General features: G+C 37.1%; 1 protein-coding gene across 3 annotated transcripts in view; it reads right to left on the minus strand.

Moving 5' to 3' along the window:
* Window positions 1–19,542, minus strand: part of LOC132908362 (probable serine/threonine-protein kinase dyrk2) — a 265,251-nt gene that overhangs the window by 50,737 nt on the left and 194,972 nt on the right. For all 3 annotated transcript variants that reach the window (XM_060962359.1, XM_060962342.1, XM_060962350.1), the window contains one exon: window positions 607–762. In XM_060962359.1, coding sequence (XP_060818342.1) covers window positions 607–762 — 156 coding nt within the window. The remainder of the gene's footprint in view (window positions 1–606; window positions 763–19,542) is intronic.

Consider the following 19,542-nt stretch of genomic DNA (forward strand, 5'->3'; position numbering starts at 1 on the left):
GGCCGTCGACGTAAGGAGTTAAGTCTCGTTTCGGCATCGATGTTGAAACTGACGTTATTAATAAGATGAGATCGATCGAAAGTTGTCGAACTTCTGGTTTGTTCCAGTTTTTTACGGCGGACGGTCCAAGTCAAGGCGAGTTACTCGATTTCGTGCATGGCAACGAAGGGTAATTATTTTTATACGTATCACCTTGTGCCACCGAATATTGTTGAATGGCTGAATGCAAAAGGTGAGATTTTTAAGAAGAAACTATGTCATGAAAAAAAAAACAGCTATTTAGAAAGAAATTCGTGCGACGATTTCGAGTGAGTCTTCTATTATCGAATTGTTCAGAAAATTCGCTGCAAAATCTAACATTAGAAATACCAATTTTTGATTCTTCGCGTAATAATTTCGTAAATTTTCATCGGTGTATTTTGAGAATTTTCGATGATTCTTTATAAAGTGTACGAATAAAAGTTGACTTCTTGGCATTAAAACGAGTAGTTGAGATCAGAGAGTAGACGAGTCCTACTACACCTGATTCAATCAGAGACGTACTGAAATATGATGACACAAAAATATTGCATTTTCCACTAAATATTAGTTGATCTGTTGACTTACCTCTTGAGATACGGGATTATTCTTGTTCCGGCTGGTGTTGGATGTATTATTAATGGAGGAGAGCGTAGTGAGGGTTGCAGTGCCGACACCGCCGACCGTCTTTCCGCTGACCTTGGTACCAGCACCACCGACATCTTTGTGCAGCGTTCCAGGACTCTGAAATGAAATATCGACGCGCATTAGAACAATGCTTGGGGCAAACGTATTTTTCTCTCTTTTTTTCTGTTGGTTCTCTATGATAATGAGGTTGGAACCCGTCGACGTTGCATCTCTGATAAAATACGAGGTCGAGGAAAAATTAACGAGCGCCGCTTTTTTCAGAGAAAGCGTTACTTATTGGTCAAATTTTGAAACGATACTTTATCAGAGTTGTTCTTTCGCATATTTTCTGCGTATTGGATAAGAACTAAACAGTTTATTCGTTTGAATGTTTTATCACATTTGTTGTTATTCTTTATATGTATATAATAAAAAGGTAAAAACTATACGCATATATATTTAATAAAATAATTTAACTTTGTCTCTTTGAAATGTAACTCTTACTTTCATCTTTATACGACTTTCCTGTGACAACTTTCGACTCTTCAGTGATTCACACTGGCTTCTCTCTCTTAATTATCTACGTGCGTATATAGCGATCATAACATAAATTCTGACCACGTGCACGCTATATTCTCCTAATCACTCGCTACCGATTATTACTCTGGCATAAACAGTCGCTCGGTTCTCAACCATTTATTATTCACATGAATTCTTGTTCCCATCACAGTAGCCATAATGAAAGATCTCGAAAGATTGATCATTTTTGCCAGGGTATTCGAATTTAATTTATATTATCGATACCAGTACATACAAGAAATCTATATAGCATGCATAGAATGCATAAATAGAACAATTTTGCAAACTTGGACACTCCTTTTAGGTCTATCATTAAAATTATAAAATCGACGTACAGATAATTAAAAAAAGACAACAATATCCATATACACAATTTTAACAATCTTCGCTACGATGTTTTATATCAGTATATTGCAACATTGAAAAATATCTTGCCAGAATATACATAATAAATACCATTAACTCTAGAACTACCAACACTTAAAACAAAACTATTTCTACCAAAACCAGTCAAAATGGTTAATCATTAAAAAATACGTAATATCTTTTATTAAAAAATTATTACTAAAAATATAGAATATCTTTATATTTATTATCTTCTTACAAAAGGAATTCCATGTTATGTAGTACACTTATAAAATTGAACCAGTCAGTTTGGCTGGTATAGTAATTCAAGTGTTAAGTAGAAAATACTATTAGGTTCCACACACGAAATTTATTCAATATATAAAATTTTGTGTAAAACGTGTGTGTTCACTCAGGTTCGCCAAACCTTCTGCATTCTCATCTTCATTTTATCTATCCAATTACTCCGTGAAAAGTTTCAAACAGTTTCCTCCCTACACCTCGAAATCTTCATCATTTAATTTTTGATTTTTTACCGTATGTGAAACGGTTTCATTCGCTAGATGAAAACTCACCGTGACATTTACATTAATTCTCACAGCGAGGAGAGATCCACGTTCGCTCTCTGTCAATTAATGCACGCGTATTTCATGTGAACGTTGTTGCTGGGCCGGTCGAGCGGGCTTATTTCTGTTAATTAAGGGCCCGCAGCTACTTCTAATTTATGTATCGTTTCATTTGAACCTTGTCACGGTATACCAAACCGATTTAGCAATAGGAGACAAAGAGATGGCGCGGATGTGCGTTCGAAACGTAAGGAAACGTGATTCTCTGTTATCTTGGTATGACTCTTAGATGGAAGGTTGATAGAACAATGATAAGCGTGGAATAATACAAACAGGACGATAGAAGGCCAGCTAACTACTGTTACCATCCCAGACTAATGTTATCATTTAATTGTTTACCATTGAAACGATTATCCATGAAAGGAGACTCTGCCTCGGACTTGCTGCATGGTCTGATGAAAGAGCGAATCGATCTCCACTCGATCGTTGATTAGATATTTCTTATCATTTTCTCGGTGAGTAGGAAATACTACGCTACCACACTATGAAGGAAGGAAATATCCATTCCTAATCTTTAAATAAATGATTTGTTCATCGTCTTTTTTTATAAATCTTTTACTCTTCACAGATAATCAAAACCTAGATGAGAACTGTAGGCCTAGAAAAGTTACTCCAATTGTGAATCATCTGAATCAAAACTTGAGTTTCTTAACAAAATATCATATTTTATTGGAATTTTGCAGTAGATCAAGGGCAAATTAAATAGAGAGAAGATTATAGCAGTGAAGCAAGGAAATGGAACGTTTCAACGAAGTATTGTTTCCACGGTGACTGAGCCAGCTTTCCACACGGCGTTTCGCTAAACGAACTTAGGCGCGTCCGGAAGTAACGGAGCAGTGACATTAGTTCGATGTACCTGCGTTTCATTATCAATGTCGAATCGTGTAGTGACCTTGTGGTACTCGAGTGTACGGGTCAACGCACGTTACAAAGAGGATGTGTATATTTACTATGACATGTGGCATTGTTGTTCGCGTATCTTGAAAAGCTATGCGTGAGCTGGAACAACGTGTATCCTATTGTTGTTTTCACAACCTCCAGTTCCATTGACAGCGAAAATTTTCTATATCGTTTATCTAGAATCTTATCTATATATTCTAATAGATTGGTTATAATATTGTCTCATTGATGTCAGGTACAGAGATGTTCCTCTGTGAAAATTCAACTCTCTAAAAACATCATTTCATATATCCGAAATTAATAAAACAATGTATATACATACATACAATGAAGCATCAAATCTGATTGAAAAGATAACAAAATGTAACCATCGTTCACATCAAATATGTAGCTTCTTTTCGCTCCTCGCTACTGACAAAAGCAAAGACAAAAAAAAAAAAAAAAAAAAAAAAGAGAAAAGAAGAAATGGGATATCGAAAACAAAGAAACGATTTGAGAGAGATAGTTCTGCGACGATGAACGGAGACATTACTCGACCGATGACTGCACCCGATGAAAGTCATCAAGAGTCCCCTTTAATGACCTCCAATCGATGTTCCTGCTCCGACAAACCTTCGTGAATCGCTTTCACGAGCCATTGTTCCTCGGACCAGCCCGTGATTATGCTCTTCAATTAAAAAAAGAAAAAGAAAGAAAAAGAACATTTTACTCGATGTTTCAGCCCTCCTAACTGTACCGTCTTAATTATGGAAGGAATAACGAGTCGCGTTTGTTTTCTGCGACGCATCCGAGCGACGTCAACCGATTCAGACACGTTTTATGTAAACCGCAAGGCTACGCGCGTTGACCTTTCTTCAGAATGGCATTATGCAACTCTTGCGTCGCGTGAGACATTAATTTGCATTTTTCCATTATTACGTCGATACCACCTGCTGCAGCTATTAACAACCATACTACAGGATGTACATTTTTCTTCTTTTTTTTCTTGTTCCTTTTGCCTCTTGTTGTGAAGGATCGAGTATTTCTTTCGTTTCGTAATATATATTTTATTCTCATAGTTATGGGCTGTGAAGTAAGGTTTATAATTGCCTTTGGAAGTGCGTCGATGATTTACTCTCCCGAAGCTTTAGATATAATGACAGTTTCATAGTGTGAGAATTTGGTATTTCAGTTTTATAGTTGGAGGATTTTTTATAATTGAAAAACATTTTTCATTGACGTCATAATATTTCACAGAAATATTGATGGATGTATACAAGAGTGATGCAGCGCGGAGATTATATTAGGCAACGTCAAGAGAGATCATGTGTGATATTAGATCGAAGTGGAGTTGAATTGAACGCGAGATCGCCATAGCTAGTTTTAAATTAGATGCGGGTAAGCTTTGTTCTTTTATTTGCACTATTATTCGGTTGAATTATATCCTATCAGGCAAATTGAAGGTTTCATTGCATTAAGAATAATATCATGTAAAACTCTGGCAAAAGCAAGAAACCATCGAGAGAAATGTAATCGAATCATCGTAGGTAGCATTGAAGTAAATTGAACCACGTCGTAAGAGAATCAAGCTGAGTTTGAATGAATCACAAAGGAATTGCCGCAGATCTGATTATCACTTCAAACAACTGGATCAAATGCAGTTAAATCTCGAAAAATATGAAGCGGTGATTGATCCAATTCTGCACACGTCAAAACTCGAATTTAATATTTGAAATCGAATTCGTATACCAACTACTGACGAGATGAACGATTAAGTAAAAGAAAAATCGTGAAACTATTATTGAAAAGATTCATCTTTTTATATTTCAATGTAAGATATAATTTCAATATAACTTCCTCGATCAGGCACAAACAGTTTTTAAATAGGAAAATTACATATCGATATACCTGTATATTACTTGCTCGTTACTGGAAATTCTGATTTTTCTTCTTCTAAATGAACAAAATTCGGGTTAGAAGAAGCCAACGAACAATCAGAGAGAAATTTTTTCAGCCACACGGCTTATCCCTTCACGGGATGAAAAACAACTTTCTCACACGGCTTTCGTTCGCAACCTATGCGTCCGATCGAAAGCAATAATTTCTTTGTATCATGAAACCGCTAGAAGCTGCAAGTAGACCATAAAGGAATTCAATCTCTTCAAGAGATCCTTTCAAGCAGATGAGCGTATACACGTTGGTCAGTCGTTGAACGGAGGCGAAGAGTCGTAACGCAAGATACACGATGTGTATATATAGAGAAAACTGGACCGAAAAGAAAGGGAAGAAAAGAGAAAGGGAGAAAGGGAGAAAGAAGAACAAAAAAATTAAAAAAAAGGGTAGGATGCTAAAACCGTGGCTGGCGCTACCTTGGAACCCTATCATTAGCTCGGAGAAGGGTCGTACCTTAATCTCCGATGGCTCTCACGTTTTTCCATTTTTCTTGGGACACCTGGCCGCACGCGCAAAGCGCGATAGCAGGTGATCAGATTCGCCTTGTTGGTATACAAGGTGCGCTCTGAAACTTTCCAGGTTTCTCACAATCGCAAATATGTTCCTTTCGAGCCAATGATCCAGAAAAGAACCGTACCATATGATTTGACAAACGTTTCTTTTTAGCAAAGGATTCTTTGTTGCACCTGGAGTATTGATTCTTTAAAATCAAAAGGCTCCTTTGTGCGAATGTTAAGGCTGTATTATCGAAATGAAAGATCCCATTATACGTAAAGAATTTCGTTTCAATTCAAAGTCATTTAAATTGTAGGAATAGTAGGGATATTTTATTACACTTAAAAATCTAATCGATATTAATTCGCAGTTCAACCTGACTGAGTCGATACTTATTGCTCTCTAGCGTTGTTCGAAATTTACAAGACGCGAATTTAATTTCATCAAAACATCAGAGAAGACATCGTTCAAAATCAATTGATCATTAAACGCGTTAGAAAGAAGAAAATAATACTACTACTGTGCAATATTCTCTGGAAATATATCATTTTTATATAACCGTAAAATCCTTTGATCCAATCTTATAATACCATATTATAATAGTATAATTTATAACACTATAAACGCTTACAAAAGACTTTTTTCCAGAACCCATATACACTTCGTTTAAACCGTGCACTTAAGCTCATAAAATATACGTAATCTCACCTAAAGAAAACATTAATCCTCCCTTACTCCCATCAATTCGAACCGAGTCTGTGGTTCCACATTTTACCATATTACCCGCCGACACACGCCGAGAGTATCTTCTCAAATAAGTGAACGTGGCGTATCAAATAAACGTACGATAATAAATTTATCAAACGGTGCGCGGCTAGGTGATTTAAATCGTGGAATTTTTTCGGCACACCATGTACGGTGTTCCGATCGAGAGCGCACCGGTTCCACAGCTTTTGCACGCACACAGATTACCCACACACAAACTCGGTTCCGAAGAAGAGAATCCAGAGAGAGAGAACCTGAACATGCAGAGAGCAAGAATCCCTTCGAGACACGTGCAAGATAGCAGATGTATCTCGTCTCAACACCTGCCAACTCGCACAGGTACAAAGACTAGAGGTTTAAGACAGCTGCAGCTTGCCTCTCCACGTTGTTCTCGTAAAGAAAAACGACTTTTTCCGAAAAAAAATTCTTCCTCGCTAAAAAGAGCCATTATTTTCGTTGCGGAACCATGCGCATTACGTGGGTGGACCGATAAAACGAGGTCCAAAACTGCTTTCCTCTTAATTGTAACGAACTGGCTACCATTTTCTCACCTTTTCAAGATACGTGCGTATGTTGAAATGTTTGGAAATTTCCTAGTTTTTTACCTTTTAATCCTATTGTGTGTCTATGTGATCCGAGGTGAAAATTTTATTCCGGTCGATATTATTAAAATATACAACGTGTTTAAATATTCAGTTTAATCCTATTGAATATCTACGTGACCCGACATGAATACTGTATTTCGATGGATAAAAGAATATTCCATATTTGATGGTATTCAAATATTCCATTTTAACATTCAATATATTATATTTCCTAAGAATAAAATCTTTCTAAATTTGAAAAGAAAAACGTCTCTGTGAAGGGTTACAAAGGGTTAAAAATCTAAGATCACCGATAAACGTGAACATCGAACACGATGACTAAATCTTCTAAGAAACTAAAACTCTTTAATGACGGAATCTGACGATTCGATATTAAAATCGGAGATAAGATTATTGAACGATTGAGTAGATTTATGGGCTTAAATGTCCAGGTCATCGGAAACATAGTTTCCATGAAATGAAGAGACTCTACTTCTTACACCATCACCAGATCGGTAAACGAAAAAGGAGCTTTAATAACCTGGATGTATCGTGAATTTACGAAGAAAGTAATTTGCATTGGTTGCTATGTGGTCGAGTGTTCATGTGCCTGTAAACGACCCTCGTCACGATCTTTTTAAGACATTTTTTCATAAATTCACTTTTTCTTTTGTCAAAATTATTCTGCTGATGAACAAACAAAATTGTGATTTTGATATAACCATTACAGTATCAAATTGATAATCACATAAAATGATTGAAGCGTTACCAGATATTACTAAGGATAATAAACTCCATTTCCTAAGAATTTCTAAACTTCGCAGCCAATGTATCTGATTAATAATTTCAGATAAACTACGCATTATGCATATAGATAAATGAACATAAAAATACAGCTAAGACAAAGCACTATATACTTTTTGCATAATGCTCTTGAAGAAGTCAGATATTAAATAAATCGACATAAAATAAAATAATTAAACGAAAAATAAGGACGTGTATAAGTAGACTGCGGGCTTCTTCTGAAATGTTAAAGGCGCAAGAATGTGCGCAATATGTAACAATATACAAAATTATATTACAAGATATAAATTTTAACTAGAATGCATTTTCGAATTGTATCTATAAAAATATAAATTTATTTAAATATCCTCAGTCTATACACAAGATTTGTGAGAATCTAACAGGTTTTGATCACCATCGCAACGAGGTATATAAACGACATTTCGTTAATTCAAACGTTAAAATTCATTCTAATTCCACAAGCCGGTTCGCCAGTCACTGCGATGGAATTCTCGCTGTATTTTTATATTCTCCACACTCTCGCGCTTTTAACCAGCACAGCGTGCATTGGAAATTGCTATGTAAGTATCAAAGAATACACTTGGACTCGAACACGACGAACGCTTGGTAAACGACGTATCTGGAGAAGATTCCGCTTTCAGATTCGTCTGTGCGAATCTATCGAAGGAAATATGTATGTATGTAGTAAGTTGCCGATAGCATATGTAAAAACAGGTGTTTTTCATCCGAGTAAAAGCGACTCGTAATCTTGTACACATGAAGATACCCCCCGTGGTCAATGTATTATATCGTTTCGCGGAACACAGGATATTACAAGAAGTAATTCCGCCTTTCTCGGCGGAATTAATTGTGATAATGTTGAAACTCCCAAGGCAAGCTATGACTATCGATTAGAACGAAATCGAGGATACTTGTCATGGAATGTAAATTAGGAAGGGAATTTCACATATTCTATTATTTGTATTTGTAGAATGGGAAGGTTTTCTTTTAATCCTAGAACCACGTATGTTTATCGACCTTTAAGTATCTCTCCAAATATGTTACAACAATTACTAATAATAGAACAATATAATAACAAAATAAGTAAATATACGTAATCGTATTTAGCTCTCAATAGAAACGAACATTAACATTGCCAAAAACATTTGCATACTATTAATAATTGTAAAGATAATTAGAACTCTGTAATTAATTACACATAAACGATACTACCAACTATTATGAAATTGCAGTGTACATGTACAAGAACAATCTTGTAATCGTCCATCTGGGATATGACAATTACGAATTCAAGTTTCTCATTAATAATTTCTCTCAATAATAATGCGATGTGATTTCTAAAATTACAGTACGCGTAAGAATTATCTTGCAATCACCCACTTGGAATAAAAATTACGAATATAAGTTTCTAATGTGTTAACAAGGCGATGAGTTGCTTGAAACAGCGAAGATCGTGCTTTCCTCTTGTTGACCTCCGTGAGACCGACTTATCATCAACGATTGCCTTACTTTTACTGGTGGGAAAGGCGCCAGAGCCCACCCATAGGCCTGAGAAGCGCGTAAGTTATTGTCTCGTGGCTCTTAAAATGTTTATCCGCGCGTTCGTTTATCTCTCGCGCAAAAATACACCTTATAGCTATGTACATATGTACCTTAAAAGCTGGTTTATTGGATCGTTAAAGTGTTAAAGGATAGGTGTTGCTTGTATGGCGAATGGGAATGAAGCTGTGAAATTGGATGGAAAAGAGTTTCGGAGAGGTCGGATCGAAACGAATCGTGTTATGAGGAAATATAGTCGGTTGAATCGAATCGCGAGGAAACTGGGTTAAGGTACTCGAGTTGAAAACAATTTAAATTGAACAAAATAGAATAGGCGTAACGGGACTATTTATAGGGAAAATAATCGTGCTTGGTTAAAAAGACCGTAACATTGCGTTTCGTATTGAATCAATTATGACTTTCTTACTGTTTTGTGATTTTTCAAAATTGATTTTTGTTAAAACGATTATAAAATTGGTTCTGATTGAATCTGTGACGAAGCAGTTAAGTATCGTAGAAATAAATCAGACGGATGAAAAATATTTCTACATAAATAAATTGAGTTTATGTCGAAAAGAACAAGACTGCGTCTGGTTGGCTCAATAATGGAGTAATTGAACGTCGGTGAGATAAAGTAGAATGAAAACCATTCTGGACACGGATGTCAAAAACGTTGCATCTATTCAAGTTGGGCCTATATACAGAACGTAGAACCAAATTTAGTGATTCAGGTCGTCGAGACATCCGGTTGGAGCTTTAGAACGAATCGAGTTAAGAAGAAATGAATCGGAACGAATTTAGATCCTGAAGATGTATGGCTATATATGCGTGCTTTGTATTCATAGTTTTAGGTACCTGGTTCGTGATGGAATCTATCATTCATGTAGCAGACTTTCAGAATTTCAAACTGGACTCGATAAAAACAACCGACATTATTCGAACCGTTGATTTTCCATTATACAAACTTCCTACTTCATTTGTAACTTTTTTTACGCTTTTATAGTTCATAAAGGGGAATCATAAATTTAAAATCAAAATGTTCCTTTTAAAAAGTTTTCCTTCATCATTATTACAATATCGATGTTAATTTCATACAATTGCATTCAATAACAATTTTTTATAAAACTACTACACGAAAGGAAACTAGCCATTTTATAAATGATAAATATTTATTTTGAAATTATTTAAATTTTTCTCAACTTTGCCTCAACAATTATACAAAACGTCCATTTTTTATAATAATGCTACATGAAAGAAGACTACAAATTTTACGCATGATGAATATATTTGCTTCTAAATTATTTCAATTTGTTTATCTTTCCGAAGATTTGTCTGTAACATTGCCATTTTCGACGTATATTTTTCTACTCGAGGTTTTTACGGAATCGAGACACGATTCACCGAGTACATCATAAGTGGTCCGTGAAATAGATGTACACTAAACTCTGGAACGCAAGAAAGAATCGTAACTTCTCGGATCGAGGCCAGCAGTTGTCAATTGTCTTGCTGACCGACGCACCAGAATGCAGAACGCGCACAACTCGACTAATGACAACGGTGATACGCACATCATTAATTATACATACGTCCGGTTAACACGCAACATCTTCCAACGATTCAGCAGAAATCTTAATTATTCTTACTAAATCGGCAAGTAATGTTTTAGAATGGTAGACATGCCATCAGCAAACAACTAACGATGATTCAGATCAAATTTTTCTGATGACTAACATTGAACCGATTCAAGCTATTATCATTTTTTTAAAGGTACGTTATCGTCTATTGTTAGTTGGCCGTAAACAGTTCAAAGAATTCCTTACACTACAATCAAAAAATAAGTTAGGAATTCGACATACTGTAATCGTACATTTATTATCAAACCTATAAAATACAATAATATGTAGTAATGCAATCTCTGATTATAAAATATATAAGATTCGATTGTCCGAAACATCATAATCTATCGAATTACTTTCTAATATTTTACGTAAAAAATACTGTGTAAGAAGGACTTTGAAAAATAAATTAATAAAACAGAACGATAACATGATCTAGCAGATTACTGTGTAAAATTGTATATCGAACACGCTTTATACAAACAAGAAATACTTTCGAGAATAAACGAATAAAATTTGTATGCTAACCAAACATACGCTGTAATTAATTTCTACACATTGGTAGATTATCAATTTCTTGAAAGCGAGTAAAAGTTCTTCGCATCCTCTACGTTTGTGGTTTTCTAGCAGTACGTTCGCCAGACACTGACGCAAGTGCACGACGAAGGATTTCCTAGTCGGGACGTTTTCACAAGTATCAATTAGCCGGTGGTCATTGATCGGTGAAACCGCTTCTGGTATTAGCAACAGACGGTTAAATCTTAACCCATTTCAAAGCGTTGCAACACGGTATGGCTCGTCCGGTTGCTGCGAAAAATTCTTCACATTTTTTCTGGGACCAGCACACGTGACCAATTAGCGCTCGAGAAACGTGTACGTGCTTCGATTCGGTAACTGATTCGGAAAGGTCGATGAGGAAAGAAGGAGAATTTATCGACCGAGTTTGATTGATGACGAACTTTGTTCGAGTTTTAAACAGATTTTATGCATTCTAGTAGATCTAAATGTAAAAATTTGAAAGTTTTCTAACTTTTATTTTATTTATCATAAATAAAATAGATAGTAATTCGGTAAAATTTTATTCACGTTGTCGTTTCATTTTCTGATTTAATAATCAACGATGAGAAACGGAGCGTTGTACAGAGTAGCACAGGGTACGGAGTAGCACTTTAAGTTTCAAAAGGCCCTGGGCTCTTGGCGTACAAGAAACTTGTTGAAATACTCTCATCTCTCTAACAGGGTGGTAAAAGTGATATATTATCATCTAAAACACACACATACCTTTTTTTGTTACGTTCAAATGACTGCAGTATACCCGATACATATATCTTTTTTATTATCTCTATTGTCAAATAAATAATTTCCATATGAAATATTTCATAACACACAGCATCATCGTCCATAAAACAAGGTATCGAAAACTATCGAATTTCTTGCTGGCAATTTCGTAGAACCCAAGCCAGAATACCTGACGAAGGAGTCACAAAACCGCTACCTTCTTGGATCTTTCAAACCGGCCACTAAAAACTTTCACGAAGAAACCTACCTAAACTAGGTAAGCAAACTATACTTACACAGTATCGAAGTGCTTAAAACCATTTCACACGAGGATCGACCAGCTTTCAAAGAAAAAAGAAGAAAACAGGGGGAAAAAAGAAAAAAAGAAAACGGAAGTGGAGCACGATTCGTCTCGGTCGAAAAACAGGAGCTCGTTTATCTGTTCTTCAGTAACACGCAGGAAAGAAGATGGTGGACGAGTATTTTCGCAATATGCCAGCGCCCTCTTCGCAAAAAACGTCAACCGGTATTACCTTTTTGCTCGGGTGGCCGCGATTTTTGCGTAAGTTAATTGCACGCCGTGCACGCGGCACGCAACGATGCTCCTCTCTTTCGTTCCGTTGAAACTGGTCTCCGAAAGAGAGAGGATCGACCGACAATGGTATCGATGGAGCGTGACCGATTAAAGAGAAGAACAGTTTTTGACTACCTACCCAATGGAGACGATGTGCAAAAGGACACTTCAGTTCGAATATTCGTTTAGTCAACTTTTATCGCACGTACATTGTGGAAAGAGCATCAGTTTGTACGCGTGAAAATTATACATTTTTAGCAATCGTTCTCTGAGATCAAGTACGTTTTATGTTCTTATATACGAGGATCTCAGAAATCAAATTGATCAACTTCATTTTTTGTAAATTTCTAATTGCAGTAGTCAAGCATGCGATTAATGTTGATTTTTCGAGAAACAAACGATTTCATACATTTTTCTGACGGTATCAACACTTTCACGTCCAGTGGCAACGACGTGTTGCCAAGTGCAAGTCGGCTCTCTTCACGTACAGTGTGCAAACTTGAAATTTTCTTACAAAAAGGCATAGATTACTGATTAAGCTTATTAGTAAATTTATGCGAACAGCAAAGTGTTAAAATATTGGAAAATACAAAATATCGCATGTTTTAACAGTTTGACATCCTTTGGCTCCTGACCAAAAGTTAGGACCATAGTTAGACCATACAATACGTATAAATATCGTTATTTCACGTATTTTATACGTATCGTTGTTTAAGATAAATTTATACAGCGACGTGAAAGTGAAGAAATCACCAAAAATACGCTTATCGTGTAACTCTCCTGTAATCTTAAATTACAAGAAAAATTCGAACACGAGGTGTAGGAGGCTGGAGGAGCGCACGCTGGATTCAGGCGAAAAAGGGACCGTGGAAGGGCTTGTCCTTCGTCTCTGGCGAGGGTAACACGGCGAGAACGCGTAGTACATAGATGATAAGTATGAACGCAGAGAGAACGTAGCGCGTCGTTTGGCCGCTTTGACTGGCGAGCGCACGCACCAGAAGGAAAAAAAGGGGCTGTGCTGAAGAGGCGACGTCTGTTGCGTCCAAAGGACAGGGAGGAGTAGTCAAGTGTTTGCTTGCCAGGCGAATTATTTTATTGCTGACTGGTGAAAGGCTATGTCGAACCGACTTTAAACCCCTTTTGCCTTTCTTCGAGTGCCACATTTGTTTCGTGCCGAGAAAAGCAGCGACTGGACTGCGAGAAATCCTATCAGTGGAGCGTATGTACTGTGACAAGAGACGTTCGCGAAGTTTGGGTACGTTTTGTAATTTTCTTACAAATTTGTCTAGCTATTCTGAGCGTATAAGGACAATGAGAATTTCATCTACAACCCGGCAGTGTTTTTAGTCACAGAATATTACACCTGGCTATTAGTAAACGACGATGGAGATGCTATTCAATTTGCATGTAGCGAATGATGTTTTAATGCTATTTCTAATACGAATATAATGGCAACATAAACGATTTGTAAACGTACATACTTTATTTAAGAAAAACACCCATAAAAAGTGAAATAAATAGGTAGGTTTATGGGAAACAAATTGTTTCAATATGAGAAGATATACATAATGATATTATTATACTATTTTTCCTGTATTATGATGCAAAATAATCGGAAGTTAGCATCTGACTAATACTCATTCTACATTATACGTAAGAGCCAGTCAAGTCATTACTTCACGCGAAAAACGTCAGACGTATCACATTCATAAAAAAACAATGACCCTTTTGAATCACTCGAAGCACGAACGAGACTATTAACTTATTATCAATTGCAACACCAATGGCCGTTTCAAGAAGTACGATTCACGCTACTGTAACCGAACATTTAATAGACGTCTCTTGCTGTTTCCAATTCGCGTGCATTTCGCTCGCATGTACATAACCATACACTATACAAGTTTCGAGGAGCGAAGAAAAATACAGTATATCATACAGATTACACGAACATTATAGAATTAAATAATTAAGTTGCATAAACGGTTGATGCGAAATTCGAACGCAACGAAACGTATTAGGCGCACGAATGGCATTCTCATGAAAGTGTTTACGAGATGATCCAATTTGTCGCCCAAAGCGAAGAGAAACCTGCTCTGCTGGCTGTTATTAATCGGAAATTATATATTTCATTTGTTCGACGTTTATTGGTCTGTTAATAAATAGCAGTCTGATAAAATTCGTTGTTATCAATCGTGAAACCCATAATTCGATACTTTAATACTACGAGGTTACTTGCTTTCCATCATATGATCATTCGGAGTAACATATCGTTTGAAATAACTTCATCGTATCCCTGGGTGCGTAAGCTCTCTCATTTCCGAAAATTATGACCAGTAAAACTTTATCACCGCCGTGAATGTCGTCATCAAGTATTACACGCGTGAAATCGAAACGCATTTTGTCTGTGAATTCAGACACTCGACCAACCCTCTGATGACGAGATGGGGTATTATTTGGCACGTGAGTCGAGCACAGAAAACAATGAAATCTAGTAGGAGGGGTCGACGATATTGAAATAAGGGGATGGGATTTCCCTTTTAAAATTTACTCCAGTTTGAATCTGAAGCATCTCCAAGATGCGTGAGTAATGCGCTACTCGTGCCCCTTGTTCCGTGTTGATTAAAAAAGAAAAATCAACGCAGTTCAATCCACTATTTGAAATTATTTCATTCGAGATAATTAAATATCTCGCTATTCACAACTTACAAAACTACGCATTACGATATTATAATATAGCACAAGCGATATGCAATAAGGAAACAATCCAATTTCCAGATCGACTTTTTCTCCCCTATATAAAAGGAAACCGTAACACTTCGTGGCATACCGGTTGACATTGTTATCATTACCGCTTCTGCGTAAATGGAAGTTGAGATCGAGCTCTCTAATCAAGTATACAGTGTGAGAAGAAAAAAAATCAAGAAAGCGCGTTAACGGATTGGAAAACCGGACGAGTGATGCTCAATGGACTAGCAACGAGTTTGAAAAGATCCGTCGTTGCTTTCGAAAATTTCTCCCTTTTTCCTCGAGGCGACTAGCGGAGACCCCTTTTACAATTATTCAAGTCTCAGGGAAGCTACGAGAGACGGCCCTGATGGCCTGTAAACACACAAGTGAAACAGAACTTTCACGGCCACGGGCTCGACCTGGTCACTTCGTTTCAGGTGTACACAGACTACATACATATATAGTACATACGAGGTCGAGCAAAAAATGAAGCAGAAACAGCTACAGTTGTCCCGGCCTGGTCTCCGTGAGAGCGGAATCGACAGACAAAAAGGGAACAGGTTATCGAATTAAAGCGATGCTGATCCCGAGACAGGTAATTTCTATCCCCAGGCCATAGCAGGATAATATTCGGAACCAACGGTACACGCCCCGAGCAAACGTTCGTCTCTTCGATACCTTCTATTTTCGATCTACTATGGATTCCGATCGAAGCTATATATATTCTAAACATATAGTGAACGTCTCTATTCGTGATAAAAAAAAATAGCGGATATTATTTGTTTATAGACGCGTCTTCCTACTATAGTACGTATACCCGGGAGAAAAAATGCTGTACTACGCAATAAGATCGTTTTCGTTTACTCGCGAACTCGGATGGATCACGTTACACTCTACGCTTTACAAACGTTACGGTTTCGAAGATGTTCGCGATAGCATCCAGGCTGTGCGACGAGCGCTCACTTTTTTAACACTCCAATGGCTTCCCAGTTAGATAATAAAAAGCAACGCGCGTTTATCGATTTACGGAAAACGTTGTTCAACCAGGAACAATGTACCATGATTGTTCACAAAATTGCACGATTATAGATTACGGTGAAATAAGTTCAAAAAAATATGGCAATAAAACGTGCAAAGTGATTCCACATCGTTGCTTCCCTGTTTCTTTTAACCCATACGTGTATTTTGTACGAGGATCTTATCGCGCGTCACTCAGTGTGTGCAATTACAACACAATGACTGTATTCGAGCATTTATCGTGCTTTCCGTCGTGGATCAATTTATTTATCTGCCGGTGGGAAATAGCGATGGAGAACTCCCGAGATTGCAGATGAAAGAAACCGCCTGAGGCGTATCTGTGTAGACTCTGCACGTGCACGCACGTGTATCCCCGCGGTCGTTGAATTTTTCGTCACTTTCGAGTTTATCGCGCTTCTATTTCCCACATACACGAACCGTGTCTCTTTCTCCTTTCCCTCCTGCAGCAGTGACAGTGAATTAAAAGCAACGCTTCGCACGCTGGTGTCCGCTTATATTTAGAGCGTGGATGCACGAGAAAACGCGAGAGGCTACTTCTAGGAACGGAGTCACGTTGCTTACACCGTTACACGATATCAATAGTCGTGCTGTTATCCGATAATGAAAGTTATTACTCCTGTGTATCGATAAAGATGACTTACTACTCTTACACTTTTGCTTTAAACGATAGTGTAAGTAATTAATATGTAAAACGAATACCTGTTTTCTCGGTAGAAATATCTTTTCCTAGTGAAAATCAGGTATACATTTTTGAGAATAAGAAACGAAGACAATCGGCTTTGTCTGCTCTACGGAAAGACATCGAATGATATCGTACTTGTAGATACGACATAAAGACGTACCTCGAGTATTTGTAAATAAATAGGTATTCCAGAGAGTAATTAATGTCATGTCCGGTGACCCTCTACATAAACCGGAATCCATCCTTCAGTCAAGCCGATATTAGCTGTGCAAATATAATTCGTCGAACTGTTATAATCCTAAGAAACTGACCTAAGCCTAAGCATTTTGTTTTACCGTTAAGACCCTCAATTGTTCTAAAACGTCATTAAATTCGAGACGCTTAGGGTTATTATTCAAGCAGGTAAGAAACGGGAAAAGTAGGTTCTTCCTATGTTCAACGGTCATTTCCACCCATCAATAGTTTCTCAAACTTCTCTGGTTTTTCATCCATAAATCAGTCACCATCTCTTGACTGATTTTTCGTTAACTGACCAGTCATCAGTTTAACTTATTACTTACACTTTGCTGAGAATACATCTACATGCATCACGCGTAACTAAATCTATATATACAAAGTTGTTGGAATAAATTGTATATTGTAACCTGTTAATTCAGTGTTATAATCAATTAACCACTCCTATTATCTTAATCGAAATAGGGAATCGATTGACTCGTGACGTCGATTATCAAATCGTAACGGGAATTTACGATTCTCGTTGGCGCGTTTCTTCGCGATCGTCTCCCCACGAAACGGCCGAACAATTAAATACGATATGGTTATTTTTTATAAGAGGTAATAATTTGCTAGTTTTCACAGTAAACGGTAATATTTGGCACGATTAAAATTTCCAATAATTACAATAAACCACGATAATAATTTTAAGCATCTTCTTTATAACGTGTTTCTTCTCGCATCCCTTTCAGTACTCTCTTGCATGTTAGTCTACGGTACACTGTTAAGGTGTACTTTATCGAAGTATGACAAACAACACGGTTGACACTTTTCCCGGTACGGCAACGTGTTTTGCGCCGTAAACGCGCGACCATTGTCCGTTTGTCAATACGAGGTACCGTATGTGCACCAGTGCGATCAGCCTGCGCTTTCGTTATACAAATGTGTGCACTGGCGAACGTATATGGTTGCCTTCTCGCGACTCGCATATAATACAATCACACAATACGACAATGCCGACCGAAGATTCATTTTCTTCTAACAGATAGAAAATTCAAATGACTATACGTTTTAACATATCTATTGTTTTTCGTTCAATCTCTTCCGAAGAATAAACGCCTCTCGTAACCAAAAATAATTTAGACCTTCACGCCTCTGAAGACATTACAATGATGCACTGTGTGCATCATCAGCGGAACTGTGTTCGTCGCGATACGCCTAGCTTGTGCCGTTTACACACACATATTTATGGATACTCGGGCGTGCGCATGTATTATAAGTAGACAAGCGTGAGACTCCTGGACAGACGCCTCCCAGCTCGTGTATACATCTGCATTCGCGTCGAATGAGGTTAACGTTAATGAGGCACAAACATCTCCAGACACCGTAGTCAGACCTTCCCTTTTATTCACCCTGTCATGTGCCCTCGCGGCTATACCACGCGTGCAGCACATCACCAGGGAGTAGATTTTTTTTCAAACCGACCATTCGTTCGTTCCACTCGATCAACGAACTACAGTGTGGTCAACGCACGCGATTTTACGAGGAAACAGCCGGTTCCGATACACAAAGAGTTTCGGGAGATTCTAGAAACATACTTTACGGTTTCACACAGATTGGTACACGAAAATATTTGAACAATTAGCATTGAAAACTTTTTTGCACGTATTTTATATATAAATTTCATTTATATTGTGTTGTGGAATACGAAAGTTATAATTATATTGGTAAAATTTGAAATCTATGGGAAATGTATATAAAAGTTACAAAATATTTACTTCAAACGTATACATATTCCCATTGAACATTAAGGTTTATTAATGTAATGGGTATTGGACTGTTATCAAACACTTTCGTGAGCTACTATATGTTGAAAATATTCCTATTGTTTTCGTTAAGAATACCACCGGAATAGCGAATGATAAGAATCATCCTAACCTTCAAATATAAATATCCTTCCGTGTAAAAAACATTCGAGTGGAAGATCGAAAGCTATCATATCGAATGCAAGATATCATAAATCATTGTGTAGGGATAATTAATATTACTTCAAAAGCTTTCACTATATAGCGAAGAGAAATTGAGAGAAGATTCGCGGGAGATTCGAAAGGATCCATTAAACTTCATGAGATGAACAAAAGCGCCTCCTACCATACTGTCGAAACAAAAGGCGGTAAAAAACATTCGATATATACATATA

The sequence above is a fragment of the Bombus pascuorum genome, chromosome 1 (assembly GCF_905332965.1).
Source record: "Bombus pascuorum chromosome 1, iyBomPasc1.1, whole genome shotgun sequence".
Taxonomy (NCBI): domain Eukaryota; kingdom Metazoa; phylum Arthropoda; class Insecta; order Hymenoptera; family Apidae; genus Bombus; species Bombus pascuorum.